The sequence below is a fragment of the Saccostrea cucullata genome, unplaced genomic scaffold (assembly GCF_032062105.1).
Source record: "Saccostrea cucullata isolate Sc308-1 unplaced genomic scaffold, CSIRO_AGI_Scuc_v1 ctg274, whole genome shotgun sequence".
Lineage (NCBI taxonomy): Eukaryota > Metazoa > Mollusca > Bivalvia > Ostreida > Ostreidae > Saccostrea > Saccostrea cuccullata.
Window position 1 is genome coordinate 311,028 of NW_026936286.1, and position 17,819 is coordinate 328,846.

General features: G+C 35.0%; 1 protein-coding gene across 1 annotated transcript; it reads left to right on the top strand.

Annotated features, from left to right (window-relative positions):
• The first annotated feature begins 15,249 nt into the window (after positions 1–15,249).
• LOC134245224 (transcription intermediary factor 1-alpha-like) lies at positions 15,250–17,063 on the top strand. Its single transcript, XM_062727501.1, has one exon. The coding sequence runs from the start codon at positions 15,276–15,278 to the stop codon at positions 17,061–17,063; it is 1,788 nt and encodes a 595-aa protein (XP_062583485.1). The 5' UTR covers positions 15,250–15,275.
• Positions 17,064–17,819: the final 756 nt, after the last annotated feature.

Below are 17,819 nucleotides of genomic sequence, written 5' to 3' on the forward strand. Positions count from 1 at the left end.
ATCAAGCTCTTTAAATGCAATTTCCTATATTTGTAAACAGATCTCTTCTTTTCCATGTTTATAAATGATCTCCAAATAGTGTAATTCCTGTATAAAGTTTGCAGTTTTATGCTTGACTTCTCCAAAAGAATGGGAAGAAAACTTCAGTATTTCTTGGATATCATTGCTCATATATACAGTAGAACTATATACTCTATTTCAAAAACTAATATCTTGAATACCATGAATATGTAGAAGTGATTTGGAAGCCCTACACACTTATTCATCAAATAATTCACCCTCTTTAACTTGAATTCTTGATTATCTTGATCTTTTTCCTCCATTCCATTGAGTTTGAGATAACAAAGTTTCATTTATTTATTCTGTTTCCTTTGATTTTTTTTGTCATAGATATTAGACAAATGCTTAAAAAACAGTCCTTGCATATAAACTAAAATCAAGGCAATTCAGGTATCTGGATGATTTACCTCATCGCACAATTTTGACTTGGAACCAAAGTGTCAGGATAAATGAGACTCCACTGTATAGTGTTCCTGTTCGATAACTGTTTTAAATTTTTTTTAAAATTCCTTCATTATACTCATTTTATCAGCTAATATACTCATTAGAAATACTCTAACTGGAATTCTTACTTTGCATTGTTTTAATAAAACTTGAGCCCTATGGGTCCTGCAACAGTTATTGTCCCCTGCTTTCGCGAAAGCAAGGGGACATTAAATCTCATTTGTCTGTCCGTCTCTCCGTCTGTCTGTCTGTCCGTCCGTCACAAAAACATTAACCTTGCCCATAACTTTTGATTCAGTGAAGCTATGACTTTCATATTTCATATGTGTATTCCTTGTGACAAGACCTTTCTTTGGGTACCACCAAATTTGACCTTTCAACCTTGACATTTGACCCACTTTTACACAAAAAATTCAAACTTTTACTTTGGTCATAACTTTTGAATGTTAGGTACTAGGACTTTCATATTTCACATATGTATTCTTTGTAGCAAGATCTTTTATTGGATACCAACAACTTTGACCATTTGACCTTGACCTTTGAGATTTCAATACTTTTGAAAAAACTTTTAACCTTGACCATAACTTTTGAATGGTAAGGGCTAGGACTTTCATACTTCATATATATAATTCTTGTGACAAGACCTTTCATTGAATACCAAGAACTTTGCCCCTTTGACCTTGACCTTTGAGTTTGACCTACTTTTCAAAAACGTTGACCTTGGCCACAACTTTTGAACAGTAGATACCAGGACTTTCATATTTCACCTAATATGTATTCTTTGTGGCAAGACCTGTCATTTGACACCAACAACCTTGACCTTTTGACCTTGACCTTGGTGATTTTTTGTACTTATGAGAAAACTTTAACCATGACCATAACTTTTGAATGGTAAGGGCTATGGCTTTCATACTTAACATATATTATCCTTTTGAGAAGATATGTTATCCTTTTGAGAAGACTTTTCATTGGATACCAAGAACGTTAACCCTTTGACCTTGACCTTGGAGTTCGGTGATAATTTCTACATAGATGACTTATGATAGGGCATTCATATTAGACACAAAATGCCATAAAAAAGACATCTCACCCAAAAAGACACCGAAAGCGGGGGACCACAATTCTTTGAATTTTTTAATAATTCAAATGTACAAGAAAGAAAATACTTTTTATCTTCATTGTAATTCTTTTTATTTTCTTAATGAAATCATCAATTTTAATGCAGTAACAAAACATTTCCAATTCACTTTTTGAAAATTATTGACACAAATTGAACTCAGTAACTCACAGATATAGAATTTTGATTTTTTTTTTCTGTGTGGATTTTAAACTACACTGAATCCAAATATATGTCAGACAAATCAAAGAATACCATATGCAGTTTATAAACTTGATGGTAGCATTTGATAAAATAAAAAGGTTTTCTACAACACAGAATATCTGTCCTGTGAACTGATGGTACATAGAATCAAAACTGAGCATGGTGAGAGCAAAAAACCAAATACATGTAGTCACTTTTATGATACTTGTTTTTCCTGAACAAGCAAGTTCTGAATTTCCATGTTTTTATTGAAACACTGGAGGAATTTTTTTGGCATCTCCTCCTCAGCATATAAAAATCAAAAATGTCAGACCCTTCATATGAAATTTGAAAGTCAGCCCATGTTATGATACCACTTCAAAGTCATCAAAACATAATTGTTTCCTCCCTTCAGTCTGATGAGCATGGTACCTGTGGTTTTCACAGTTGCTGGCTAGCAGTGGATCAAACCAACCAGAATCAATTTTATTCAATGGTGTTTGATTTGAACTCAGCGGTTTTCTTTGGATTAACACACTTGACGGGACCTTACTTGCATTAGTTGTCTGTCTTGAGGTTGGCATATTCAATGTCTCCTGGTTTATCACGTTGGTATTGACTTTGCTCACACCAGCTGCCTGTTTCAGAGTTGGTCCATTCGATGTCCATGAAATCTCTTGGATTGTGTGAACTTTGCTTGCACTAGCTGACTGTCTTGGAGTAGGCACACTAAATGACTCTTGGTTTTTGTGGACTTTGCTTGCACTGGCTGACTGTTTCAGAGTTGACCAATTCAATGGCTCTTTGATTATATTGACTTTGCTTGCACTAGCTGACTGTCTTGGAGTTGACACACCAAATGTCTCTTGGTTTGTGTTTACTTTGCTTGCACTAGCTGACTGTCTTAGAGTTGACTCACTCAATGTCTCTTTATTTGCACTGCTGACTGGTGGTGATTTTTTTTCTGGTAGAGGTTTCTGTGGCTTTGGTAAACTGGTGGTCTTTTTAAATAAATCCACTTCTTTTCTCAAATTATCAATTATGCTTCTCTTTGTCTTATGAATTTCAAGATTTCCAAGACTGTTTTTCTCAAAAAGACTCTTGATAATTGAATTTTCCTTCCATTGATAATCAATTTGACTTTGGTTTTTGATTTGTTTATTCAGCTGATCCAAATGATTCGACACTTCCATCTTAATTTTTTCTACTGTTAGGAACAATTGTCGCCTATTACCACTGGAAGCAGAAAAACTCAGTATTTTTTCAGATCTTGAGAGAGCCTTTGAAAATCCATCCAAAAATGCTTGTGTGTTCAACAATAAAGCCATCTCATCATCATGTATAATTTGAAATTCTTTCAGAAACTTGTCTCGTAGTGTATCCAGCTTGCACTTGGCTTCTTCAACAAGATTAACAACTGTTTCTTTAATTTCTTTGTGCTTATCCTCAAGATCTTTACAATTCTTCATGGTAGTTTCAGCTTCTGCGACCACATTTGTTTTTATCGAGGTCAGTGCAGAATCAATACTACCTAAAGGTATATTTTCACCCATTTCCTCTGCAACTTCATCAAGTGACTTCACTTCATTACATTTTCTATGCTGTGTAGCAAAGCAAATGCTACAGCAGAGAACTTGATGGTCAAAGCAGTACACTTCTAGGGCTTTTGTCTTATGAATCATGCACAAGTCTTCCACATCGGACATTTCTCTCATCAAAATTTCTTGCGGACACCTCGAAATGTCCATAACTGTGTGGCATTCATAGTGGCGAATGCGCTTGTGAAAGAATGTAAGACAATTTTCACATAAACTATCCTTGCACTCTCTACAGTAAACTTTGGCAACATTTGTCTCTTCAGCACGTTTGCAGGGTTCACATAAAACGCCCTCCTGTGCATCATTTGGCCTTTCTGTTGCATCTTGAAGTGATAGCAGAAGGTGATTTATTGGCAGTTTGTCTGCCCACTCCTCTGCAGATATGTTGGTCTCTGGAGAAGGGACTTCAAGTCGACATACAGGACACTCAAAACAATCAGGTTTCTTTAGCTCCCCCTTTTTGTCAAATGTTTCGATGAACGATTGTATACACAGTTTACAAAATGTATGTAGCAATGCCAAACAAAAATTTCAAAATAAAAATTTTAAATTTTTTTTGTTGTGGGTCCTTTTAATAGCCTATTTAAATATCAAAACAGAAAAAATTAACTTGATACATCAATTTCTAACGAAATGACAGACGTTTTAGTACGGCACCCATGTGGAATATGAAAAACAGGTAAATTACAAAAACTAGCAAAACGCAACCCCACTCCAGTTGACTACTAAAAAAATCAAATTTCTACATTTTATGACTACTAGGTGATAGATATATGTCTCTGCTAATAATTAAGACAAAAAATAAAAATTACTCATCAATTATGGGACAGTCAAAACCATGATAAATACTATGATTTCAATACAGTGGAAAACAAAAAGAAACCAAATTTTAGCTTAAAATCATATTTAAAATTTCAGCTACTATTTCACAGTACTTAATAAATAAATTCTGTGTTATATTTCAACATGATCAATGTATAGAATGTACCTTTATGTCCATGAAATCTTATTTACATTTTACTTATGACATGAGCATGACATAGATAAGTCTAATGAGTTGTTTTAATAACATTAAGTGTATGAGTTAATTTATAGGGATTTTTCCCTTCTCAATTAAAAAAAATGAGAAGATTTTTAAAGCAATAAATGATACAGTTACTTAATATTTAAATAACAAGGAAAAGAAACAAATGTTTATTAGCCAAAAACACCATACCAGAACTCCAAAGCTGAAACAATGTTGAAAATCAACATACCAAAATTCGAAATCTTAAGCTTCAAGTTTAACACTGTTAAGCATTCTAGCTTATAGCTTACACCCTATTCTTACATCAAATGAGATAAATGATCAATTCAAAGTCAATTATAAAATAAAATAGTGTTGATATTTAAATGAATCTATGCTGAACAATGAAACAAAGTGATCAAATGCAATCACTCAGAAAGAATGAAAACTGTATCCACTATGTTCCAAAAAACAAATGGTTTCAAAGAATTATGAACAGAATTTTTTATGAAAACTTACGAAAAAATAAAAAATAAACTATCAAATTGTAAGTCACTAAGTGTTATTTTTTAAAGCTTTCCAAATTTTTGGTCTAAAAATTCTTGTACATTATTTATTTTTATAAATAAATACATACATAAACAAATACATACTTATGACAATGTGCACATACTCATAACACTCGTATCTAGGAATTATGTTTGTTATTTTTAGATGATCAACTCGTTTTTTAAGTTTTCAAAAAGATTATTTTCATGGATAGCCTTCTTATTTGCATAGTGTTTATTGTATTTCTTTAGTGGTACTGACGATCTTTCCTAGCACTGACAGTCGTGATTTTTCTTACACAGATAATATTAAAAACGTTATGAAATATGTCTTCACGTGTGTAATACAGCAAAATATACATTGCAATACTTTCTACACATTGTTTGGGGCTTTAAACTTCATTAAAGAGTCTAATTTTGCCACGAAGATTTACAAACGAATTTCCTCTGACCCAACTTCCGGTTAAGGGTACATGAGATTATCAAATGTTTTAAGGTATATTACGTGGGTATACTTGCATGAAATCTTTTGATATATGTATATTATACAATAAACTTATGGAATATCACCCCTTCTTTCGTGTAATAGATCGTTAAAGCTGAAATGGGTGAATGACAAAAATTCAATTGCGCTTACTAACAATGCCTCATGAGATTTTCCCGGTAAAATGTTGTATTACACTTAGTTCAAGGTCATAACTTTCAGAATATCCACCAATCAAAACATCGGAGAACTCAGGGAAGGTGTCAAGATGCGTAATATAACATGATGTGCATCGGGGTCGAAATTCTTGTGTTTACAAAAATTGTGCGCGCGCAGCGCCACCTATGTACCGTTGGCATAGCCTGTTTCCCTGGCCTTCCCACAATGCTTCGTTTGCGCAGCATTGTGGGAAGGCCAGGGAAACAGGCTACCGTTGGCAATGCTAATGTATGGAGACATGGAAGATACTTCGGAATAATCAACTTTTCCAAACATATTGGACAATTAAATACTGTCCCTATATCAGCCGATGTAGCCATTACTTCAACTTCCAATATTTTATTCACATTTCACACTTCACCATAAATTCTGTTTTCCCGGGTTTCAGTTAAACCGGAAACAGAAAATGAACTCTATTTTTAAACTCCATCATGAGACAAGATATAATCCGGTAATATTTAATGCGCTTAGAACCATTCATACGACATGATTTGCAGTGGCGGAGGCGCACCCGGCGCGCCTCCTAAAATTGGCAAAGATAGCGTAAATCAATGTTTCGTCGAGAAAATGTAAAAATGTCAATTCGGTAGACCTCATTTTTACCCTAAAAAATCTCAAGAATCCAGGAGCTCCCGGGGGCCTCGCCCCCTGGCCCCCACCAGGGCTTCGACCTGGACCCACTGGGGGCCTCAAGGCGGCCCCCAGACCCCCTGCCTACTTTTGGCGCCCCCTCTAACTTAAATTCCTGGATCCGCCCCTGATTTGCATGTTTTAAAGTAAATTTACTCACATGTGCAATTTTTGTCGTATGAACTGATTTACTCATATGCAAATTCTGCACAGTTGAGTAAATTTACACCTGGTCAGGACTATAGGTGCAAATTAACTTTTGCATACATGTTGTCGCAAATTATTAGTTCAAGCGTGTAAATTTTGTCGTATGAACACACAGCAAAACTTATGTATGTATGTACAGTCGTGTGCTAAAAGTGAAGATAATTTTATTTTTTCTCAATATACTATTTCATTGAAAACAATGTTGTTTTAAAATCACTGGCAAATGCTCAATTGTTGTCCAATTTCATTTTATATTAAATTACTTAAACCAGAAAATGTGTAGTTTTCTTTCTTTAAAAGATCAATAAGTATTTAGTTTTTACTAAAAGATAGTTCATCAATTGACATCAGTTCTAAAATTCAAGATCAACGTTGACTATATAATTCATTGTGAGTATGTAACTTAAAAATTCATGTCAAAGTAAAATAACAATATTTTTAAAATATCAATACTGATCAGATAAAAACTATTGTTTATATCAACTACAACAATTTATTGGATTACCAAGAAATTTGTGATAAAATCTGTCAAGAAATTATGTCATACCAGTGATTTAAAAAAAATGTTGTTTTCAATGAAATATATAGAGAAAAAATAAAATTATCTTCACTTTTGACACACGACTGTATTTTGGTATGTTTATTGCATAAATCTCCATTTTAAGTATTGTTTCGGTTGTGTATGCATTGTTGTGTGTATAATATCAGTCTGTAAACATAGCGACTAGAAAGCAAAAGTAAAAAAAAAAAAAAAAAAAAAGTGATTTTTTTTATGGTCACCCTTGCTGTACTTCAACGACAGCTAAAAGTAGATTGAGTTTTGATAAGGGTACTGCTTTAAAGTCTACGCTGGGTTGTACTAGCATAGTACTTTCCACGTACAGTTACTTTCACAACTCTAAATACAAGGTTCCATATATCTCAAGTTTCCTCTGAGATAAATTTGAATTTGCAAAAACCCACGCATCTTGCACCCTTTCTGGCAAACCTATACTTATGCCTCTAAATTATAAGAATATAACTCAATAAATATAGTTCCCTTACTATCCAAGTAGTCTTCATGGGAATGCTGCGGAGCTATGATAGGAATTAATATGATTACAGTAATCACCCGGGCACCATTAGATAAGCTAGCTCCTGTCGACTTCCTTCTACATTTCTCCGATTTTAAACTAAGGCAAGCTACTGACATATAAATTGATGTTACAGGAATTTCAACAATCCTGTTGAAAGTAAGCATTCTTAAATATCCTCCTTGGCATCTGATCCCACCATAAATTTCTACGGGATTCGTGTTTTTTCCTATTCACATATTTGTTTTTTTTTAAGATTTTTTTTTAGATCGCCCATTTCATTCTCCTGGAAAATACATATTTTCAGATACTTCATACTGACCTCGCAAACTTGATATGCACTGTAGATTTCCAAGCACCAAAAAGATTTCCAGTCGTCCTTTATTCTGCTGAACACGCCAACCAGTAGATGACATCATGCAACTTTTTAAACTCTTTTTTATGACCGGGGCCAAAGCATTTTGCAACTTTAAACATTGATTTTAATTAATTTTCCTTCTTCGTCTGTATTTTTTTTCATTTAAGTAATTAATTGGTTTTATTTTCGTACCGAAAAATAAGTGGATCGGATTTCCTCTCTTGTTTTTTTGAGGAACATTAAAAAGTTAGTCTTATACCCAAATACATGTAGTAACAAAATACTAGTAACCTTTTTCTATTAAAAAAAAATCCACAGTTATAAACCTATGGATCTCCTTATTTTAAATGAAAAAATATAAGGATTTACTAACAGTACATAAATCTGGTCCGAACGCATAGCAAATTAACTTTTACTTACGTGTGTAAATTTACTCATATGTAAATTTACATAAGCAATTTTTGCGTCGTATGAATGGGGTATTAATAAGTCATAACAATGGAAGCGAGAGGTTTGTTCCGTACGAAAGCCTATTAGGATCAATCTAGAGAGAAAAAAAAAATTAAAAGGCGTTATAACGCCTTTCGAAAAGGCGTAATAACGCGAAAAAAGGCATTATAACGCCTTTTGAAAAGGCGTTATTACGCCTTTCCATTCCAAAAGGCGTTATTACGCCTTATTAAAAGGCGTTATAACGCCTTTCTAAAAGGCATTATTACGCCTTTCCATTCTAGAAGGCGTTATTACGCCTTTCCAAAAGGCGTTATTATGCCTTTCCAAAAGGCGTTATTACGCCTTTTTAAAAGACATTATTACGCCTTTCCAAAAGGCGTTATAACGCCTTTTTAAAAGGCGTTATTACGCCTTTCTAAAAGGCGTTATTACGCCTTTTACTTTCAATACATAACTAAACATATTTAGCCCAACCGAGGGGGGGGGCCAGGCACACCTCTACCAAGGGTCATTGATTTCATTTGCTCATTATACCCATGCAAATAGTCGCCTTCTTTTTTCCAAGAAGAGAGAAAAATATCTTCAAATGACATAAATTTTAATACACTGTACATGGCAAGCAAAGCTCCAAGATAAGTCTGCCTATATTTTAGATCTTCACAAGTAGAGTGTTGCCTTCTTTTAATACGAAATGCAAACAGTTGTCAGTGAGATGTGCAGGAATATAGAGAATTGCATAAATAAAGATGGTTTTAATTAAATCTTTCTATATTTATTAGGGATGTCAAAATTGTCAATAATTGATATTCGAATATTCGATAGGAGTATTCGAATATATTCGAATATTCGATAAAATAAATACATCTTGCATTATAAAATAAATATCTTCACTCTCCTGTCAATCAGTACTGGTATAGGTTTTATGCCATTATTTTGGAACAAAAACTCATTACAGAGTTTGGTTAATGTGCAATTATATATATATTTTATAATTAACGAATATATGAAAAGTATACATCCAAAATATAATGATTTTTTTTTAATTTAAAAGATTCTTTAGAATGTTCCAGATTTATTGATTGTCTTACTAAAGTCTAAACTGATAACTCCTACAAAACCAAACCAAGCAGAGCAATTATCTAACCGAGAAAAATTAAAAGCAATTACTTTTTGCTAATTAATTTCCTGATAATGATTTTTAATTATATTTACATAAACAAGGGATCCATGTGTTTACTGTAAAACTGTGTCCTTACAACAATACAAGCTGACTGCAAGTACTGGGCACTATTTTACCACTCATTAATGATCAAATAAATAAATTACTTTAATAGATACACTCTTCACAAATTAAAGGTAATCGAAGAGGACTGTCTTTTAATTTTGTAAAATTTGATTCATTTTCTAATGAAACTTGCCAGGTTTTCTCTCTTTTAAATGCTTGTACACTTAAAAAACGAATATTCGAATCATGAATTTACGGGCCTGTTAAATGCAAAATAATGGTTATTCAAAAAGCATAATAACTTTTTTGAAAAGGCATAATAACGCCTTTTAGAAAGGCATAATAACGCCTTTTAGAAAGGCATAATAACGCTTTTTAGAAAGGCGTAATAACGCTTTTAGGAAGGCGTAATAACGCCTTTTAGGAAGGCGTAGTAACGCCTTTTAGAAAGGCGTAATAACGCCTTTTAGAAAGGCGTAATAACGCCTTTTAGAAAGGCGTAATAACGCCTTTTGGAAAGGCGTAATAACGCCTTTTGGAAAGGCGTAATAACGCCTTCTAGAATGGAAAGGCGTAATAACGCCTTTTAGAAAGGCGTAATAACGCCTTTTGGAAAGGCGTAATAACGCCTTCTAGAATGGAAAGGCGTAATAACGCCTTTTAGAAAGGCGTAATAATGCCTTTTGGAAAGGCGTAATAACGCCTTTTGGAAAGGCGTAATAACGCCTTCTAGAATGGAAAGGCGTAATAACGCCTTTTAGAAAGGCGTAATAACGCCTTTTAGAAAGGCGTTATAACGCCTTTTAAAAAGGCATTATAACGCCTTTTGGAATGGAAAGGCGTAATAACGCCTTTTTTCGCGTTATTACGTCTTTTCAAAAGGCGTTATAACGCCTTTTTAATTTTTTTTTCTCTCTAGATTGATCCTAATAGGCTTTCGTAGTTCCGAACATGTTTTTGTTAAATCAAATATGAGCACACGTTTGTCGGCTCTTCTCCTTTTGATATGACTTTCAATATACAACTACAGTTTTCTTAAGAACGACCGACACACATGTGCTGACTGTGAAGTCAAACGATGAACAAGAGGCCCATGGGCCACATCGCTCACCTGAGAAGCTTTGAACATTCTGTTCTTTACCAGATTTCCCCTTGTTATACACATTGTGACCCCACCCTACCCAACTGACCATAATTTAAACAATTTGAAATCTACACTACCATAGGATGCTTTGATTCAACATAGTAAAACTTTGATTCCCCATTGTGGCCCCGCCCTACCCCCGGGGGTGACATGATTAGAACAATTTAGAATCTGCACTATCCCAGGATGCTTCCACATAAGTTTCTGCTTTTCTGGCCCAGTGGTTCTTGCGAAGAAGATTTTTCCTATATATTTCTATGTAAAACTTTGATTCCCCATTGTGGCCCCGCCCAACCCCCGGGGATCATGATTTGAACAAATTAGAATCTACGCTACCCCGGGATGCTTCCACATAAGTTTCAGCTTTTCTGGCTCAGTGGTTCTTTAGAAGAAGATTTTCAAATATTTTTCCTATATATTGCTATGTAAAACTTTGATCCCCCATTATGGCCCTGCCCAACCCCCGGGGGTCATGACTTTAACAATTTGGAATCTACACTACCCTGGGATGCTTCCACGTAAGTTTCAGTTTTTCTGGCCCAATGGTTCTTGAGAAGAAGATTTTTAAAGATTTTTCCTATATGTTTCTATGTAAAACTTTGATTCCCTATTGTGGCCCCGCCCTATCCCCGGGGGTCATGACTTTAACAATTTAGAATCTGCACTACCTAAAAATGCTTCCACATAAGTTTCAGTTTTTCTGGCCCAGTGGTTCTTGAGAAGATTTTTGAAGATTTTTCCTATATATTTCTATGTAAAAGTTTGATTCCCCATTGTGGCCCCGCCCTATCCCCGGGGGTCATGATTTTTACAATTTAGAATCTGCACTACCTAAGAATGCTTCCACATAAGTTTCAGTTTTTCTGGCCCAGTGGTTCCTGAGAAGAAGATTTTTAAAGATTTTTCCTATATATATTTCTATGTAAAAGTTTGATTCCCCATTGTGGCCCCGCCCTATCCCAGGGGGTCATGATTTTTACAATTTAGAATCTGCATTACCTAAAAATGCTTCCACATAAGTTTCAGTTTTTCTGGCCCAGTGGTTCTTGAGAAGAAGATTTTTATAGATTATTCCTATATATTTCTATGTAAAACTTTGATTCCCCATTGTGGCCCCGTCCTATCCCCGGGGGTCATGATTTTTACAATTTAGAATCTGCACTACCTAAAAATGCTTCCACATAAGTTTCAGTTTTTCTGGCCCAGTGGTTCTTGAGAAGAAGATTTTTATAGATTATTCCTATATATTTCTATGTAAAAGTTTGATTCCCCATTGTGGCCCCGCCCTATCCCCGGGGGTCATGATTTTAACAATTTATAATCTGCACTACCTAAGGATGCTTCCACATAAGTTTCAGCTTTTCTGGCCCAGTGGTTCTTGAGAAGAAGATTTAAAAGATTTTTCCTATATTTTTCTATGTAAAAGTTTGATTCCCCATTGTGGCCCCGCCCTATCCCCGGGGGTCATGATTTTTACAATTTAGAATCTACACTACCCCAGGATGCTTCCACATAAGTTTCAGTTTTTCTGGCCCAGTGGTTCTTGAGAAGAAGATTTTTTAATGACCCCACCCTATTTTTGTCTTTTCTTGATTATCTCCCCTTGTGAGGAAACTTGGCCCTTCATTTTCACAATTTGAATTTCCCTTTATATAAAGATGCTTTGTACCAAGTTTGGTCAAAATTGGCCCAGTGGTTCTTCAGAAGAAGTCGAAAATGTGAAAAGTTTACAGACGGACAGACAGACGGACAGACGGACATACCGATTAGTATATACCCTCCCGCTTTTCAAGCGGTGGGTATAACAATGGACTATAACCGGCAATTAGTATGAATTAAGAACGTCAGTCAGCATTTGACTCAGTGATGAATTGTATTTACTGACAAGATCATTGTATCGACCAAAGAACTTACGAAATGATGACTTAAAACAAAACTGCTGATATTCTTGTTTCATCAACTTGTTTGTCAATAATAAAATATCAAAAACTAACTCAAAAATATAGAAATGGCGCCTAGCTCGAACTGCACAAGAAATATAGATCTACAGATCATGGTTTGAAAAACGGGTTCTAACTTGTTTAGCGCCGTTAATAGATTGCAAAATGGAAGTAGTTTTTTTTTCGGAGAAAATATGAAGTGGGTGTAAATATAAACTATTCAAAACGAAAGTTAACTTAAACCTCAATTAAGGTAGCTGCCGTTATGTACCCGAAGTTACGTTTATCGACTATATTACATTTTTGTTCGAACCCGAAGTAAACAAAATCTTGAAAAACTGTTCAAGGGGCATTGATACAGAACTTTGCATTGTTGCCGTTTAAAATTTCTTTTTTCCCCTGAAAATAAAATCATTGTAATTAATTAAACTTATATGTCATGATGAATAGTCTTATAATTCAACGATGAGATTCTCACTTCAAACATCTGTTTTTGTGAAGAGGGAACGATATATGATTTTGATATGTTTGTACGTTTAAAATTTATTTACTTTGCAAAGATCATTCAGTACGGTTTGGCAGTGCTGGCGAGTTAGTTTTGAATTCTCACATTTGTATTCTGATTTTTTCAATTAAAATAATAATTTATTGTTCATTAACAAACCTTCTAGTTTTTTGATGTTATAAGATACAGATGCAAGCGCATCCACGGTCCATGACAGCTAATCAAGTAGGCAAAGAGAACGTCAGAGAAAGAGGCATAATACTAGTAATTGTAACTACATGTATATAAACTAGAGGTACTATGAGCGATGAGCTCACTAAATGATACCCCCCGCCTGCCCTCCATATAGTTATAATGGCAAAGTCCATGTTTTGCTGTGGCCGGGAAACCCAAAATATGTGTCGGATCAAAAAGTAAAATAGGAGGTGCACAATGGCAATATCTTACACAGATTCTTTGAAAGTTTCATCAAATTTCATTCAGTGGTATGAGAGGAGTTGCGGATAAGAGGTGGGTACCCCAAAGCGTAACAGACGGACGGACGGACGGACGGAATTAACGATTACTATATACCCTCCCGCTTTTCAAGCGGGGGGTATAAATATATATTGTTTTCTCTGACTCCAAGAACAAATTAATAAGTCATTTGAAGATCTCTGAAGATTATCGTTTCAGTCTGTACAGAAGTGGCAAAATTTATAACTTGTACTTCTGTGTCTGAATATTCTTGGCTCGTCGGCACAAGGTTCTAAACGTACTTTTATAGTATTCCACACCGCTCACTTCATGAACTCATTTGAATATAAAGAGCTTCATTGTGTCCCATATTTTACCCCTTTCTCCACGGTATCATCCATGACATGCAAAATGTTGTGGCTCATTGCATGGTCGCTCTGAGATGACCCTAAAAGAATGGTAGAGTCTTTTTGTTTGAATAATGATTTTAGCAGCTCCCTGGCGGTCAGTAACAGTGCTTAGATTCTCTTTCTTCATGTTCTTGTGCAAAAATAGCCAAATTTTTAAAATCTAAATTAAGTTTAAAAATCCTGGTTTGGGTGTCAAGTGCCGTTATTTAACACATAGACTGGGGTCTATTTGGCCTCATGGCACCATGTAATGCTGCTTATGTACATACACATACACATCTTTTTGATACGTTGCTCCGGGGCCATAAAACTTAAATGATAAAGAGCTCACTTTTGATCTCAGTATCGCTTTTCTATCATTCCTTTGGTTAAAGTGAAACTTAGATCAAAATTGAGCTCATTTAAGTTTTAACTTATCCCATGGGATGAGTATATAACACCGGAAAGGGAAGGTATTGTCGTTAGGCTCAAATCATCCGAGGTCATATTTCCTAGTTTGGGTGCCAAAACCATGTTTGAATCCCACAGAGTCAATATCACTCAAGCCAGTGCAACTGTAGCACCTGAAAGCGATACAGTTATTATACCCCCCGCTTGAAAAGCGAGAGGGTATATAGTAATCGTTAATTCCGTCCGTCTGTCCGTCCGTCCGTCCGTCCGTCTGTTACGCTTTGGGGTACCAATCTCTTATCCGCAACTCCTCTCATACCACTGAAGGAAATTTAATGAAACTTTCACAGAATCTTTATTACATATTGCCATTGTGCACCTCCTATTTTACTTTTTGATCTGACATATATTTTGGATTTTCCAGAGCAAAACATGGACACTTCCATATTATATTCATATGGGGGGCGGGGGGTATCAGTTAGTGAGCTCATTGCTCACAGTACCTCTAGTTTCCTTTCACAATGGTTCCAAGTAGACCTCTTTAAAAGCTAATTGTATTAGGAAGTACAGAACCTCGGGGATACCAGATATGAAAATTTCGTTATACAGTAATCAAATTTAATTTATTCTTTCCTGATTCATTTACACGATCGTTACCTTTAAAGAAACCGCATTCACATATTGAAAATTGGGCTCAATATACCTATAAGAGATAAGTGATAAACTTATGGATATTCCGTTACTGACGGGTATCTAATAGTCGGGTGATTTAATTCAGGCCTAAGTTATTCATGTTGTTTCCTGTTGTTAACATTTTCTGGCGTAATGGCTACGTCCATTGATACTGCGACTGTATTTGATTGTCCAATTTGTTTAGAAAAGTTATCGACACCGAAGTATCTTCCATGTCTTCATACATTTTGTAAGTTGTGCATTCAGACATTTATCGAAAAGTTTAAAAATACGTCCAGTTTTCCATGTCCCGTATGTCGACTTGAAGTCTCCACTCCGGATGCAAACATTTCCTCTGAGGAATGGGCCAATAAATTACCGCTAAATCACCTTCTACTATCACTTCAAGATGTCTCAGAGAGATCGAATAATTCTCAAGATGTTTTATGTGAACCTTGCAAACGTGCTAATGAAACAAAGAATGCCAAGTTCTACTGTCGAGATTGCATGGACAGTTTGTGTGAAAATTGTTTTACATACCATCATAGACGAATTCGTCGTTATGAAAGCCACACTGTTGTAGACATTTCAAAGTGTTCACAAGAGATCCTCTCGGGACAACTATTGGACATAGAAGAGCCATGCACAATTCATAAAAACAAAGTCCTAGAAGTGTACTGCTTTGACCATGAAGTTCTTTGTTGCAGCGTCTGCTTTGCAACATTGCATAGGAAATGCGACGAGGTAAAGTCACTTGAAGAAGTTGCCGAAGGAATGGGAGAAACTATAGATTCAGTTAATATTATTTCCACATTAGCTTCAATTAAAGCAAAGACAGACATAGAGATCAGCCAAACAAAGAATAACTTCAAACAACTTGAAGACAAACAGGCGGAAATTGTAGAGTTGGTTGTGACTCATGTTGAAGAAGCTAAAACTAAGTTAGAAATGCTTAAAAACAAGTTCATTAAAGACTTTCAAATTGTGCACGACAATGAAATAGGTCATTTGTCAAATACAAAGGCCTATTTAGAAGAATTTTCAAAGTCTCTTGCAAGATCCGAAAAGATGCTCAGTGTTACAGCTTCCAATGGTAGTAAAAGACCATTGTTTCTAGCACTGGAGAGAATAAAGTCTGAAGTGTCCAACCATTTACATCAGCTCCACAAACAAACGGAAAATCTAAGTAACATAAACTATTATTGGGAAGAGAATTCAGTCATCAATGATATTCTTGCTGAGGAGAGTGTTGGAAATCTGCAAGTCCAAAAGTCAGAGAGAAGCATAATCGATAATTTGAAAAAAGAAGTGGATTCGTTTAAGATAGCCACCAGTTTACGAAAGAATCAGGGGTCAAGACCCAAATTTACAGTAAATGAAAGTTCATACGATATGCCGGTCAGTATGCCTCCCCAAATACTTAAAAGAAAACAAAAACGTACGAAGAAAGTCGAACCTACTAAGGTTGCTTCCAAACTATGTAATGAATACCAAACAACCACTCTATCCGTTACAGGCCTAATTGTGAGTGATAAACAAAATCCTTCAACACCAAGTCGGGAGATAATTTCCGATTATCCCAAATGTTCCGAAGAAAGTCTTGACAATAACCATTTGTTCTCACAAACTGATTATGATAAGGAAATTGTAGAAATACCAAATAACAATGCAACAAAGGCCGAGATTAATGACAATGAGAATAAACCACGTAAGCTATCTGCACCAACACGATGCGAATCATTGAAAACAACACGGGAGTCAAGAAAAGCACAATGTTTAAGCGATGATAAGCCTAGGGGACACAGTAATTCCTGGTCATTGGCTGATTATGAGTCCAGGCGTGGTACTTCTCGAACGGTTCCTGTCTATTACCCAAGGTCCCGAAATTTTAACCAGGAAAATGCCGATATTTATATGCCTCCTGAGAGTAAAGAAAATTGAAAAACAGTTTAACTTATGCAGGAGGGACAATGATTCCCACACCTTAAACATCTTTTACACGCATTATCATTTGGAAATCGACGCTTAACCTTGTATTAAATCCTTGATTTCTTAAAAAAAAATAAGATATACACGTAAATATACTGAAAAAATACTAGCATATGGAACTTTTTTCTATAATAAATTAATAATTCATTCAAAAAATGTTTTGTCGTGCTCTAATCGTAAATATGATCGCGTGTGTTTCATCTCTTGTTTGTCTTATAGTTTTTTTTTTAACATTTTGAATGTACTGCACTGTCAAGCATTAGGAAAAAAGTATATTAATGAAAACTACTTTACTAGACCAAATATACTTTTTTTCCACGCTGATGAAAAAACAAGATGCTAAGGCAATGAAAAAAAAACTCTGTACGTTTCTATCACAAATATATGATTTAGTATTCCCTCCATTTTTTCGTTATTTATACCATTATTATATGTATATTATATATTTTTTTCTGCCTTTCTGTGTCCCCTTTCATTTTTATTTTCTGAAAAAGTACAATTATCATATACTAGTACTTGTACCTCTGAAATGAATTTATGTGCTTTAAATATTTTCCATTGTCCTCATGTACCAAATACATTTCGGATGGTTTTGACTGAATAAATAATGAACTTGAACTTAATGAAGTCTTCAGTGAAACTCCATAAAAATATAATTGATCATTATTCCTCCAATCGGCAATCGGCTGACTCCACTACACTCCATAA

What these genes read in the sequence shown, in the direction of transcription:
- LOC134245224 (XM_062727501.1), top strand. Translation starts at nt 15,276, where the DNA reads ATGGCTACGTCCATTGATACTGCGACTGTATTTGATTGTCCAATTTGT.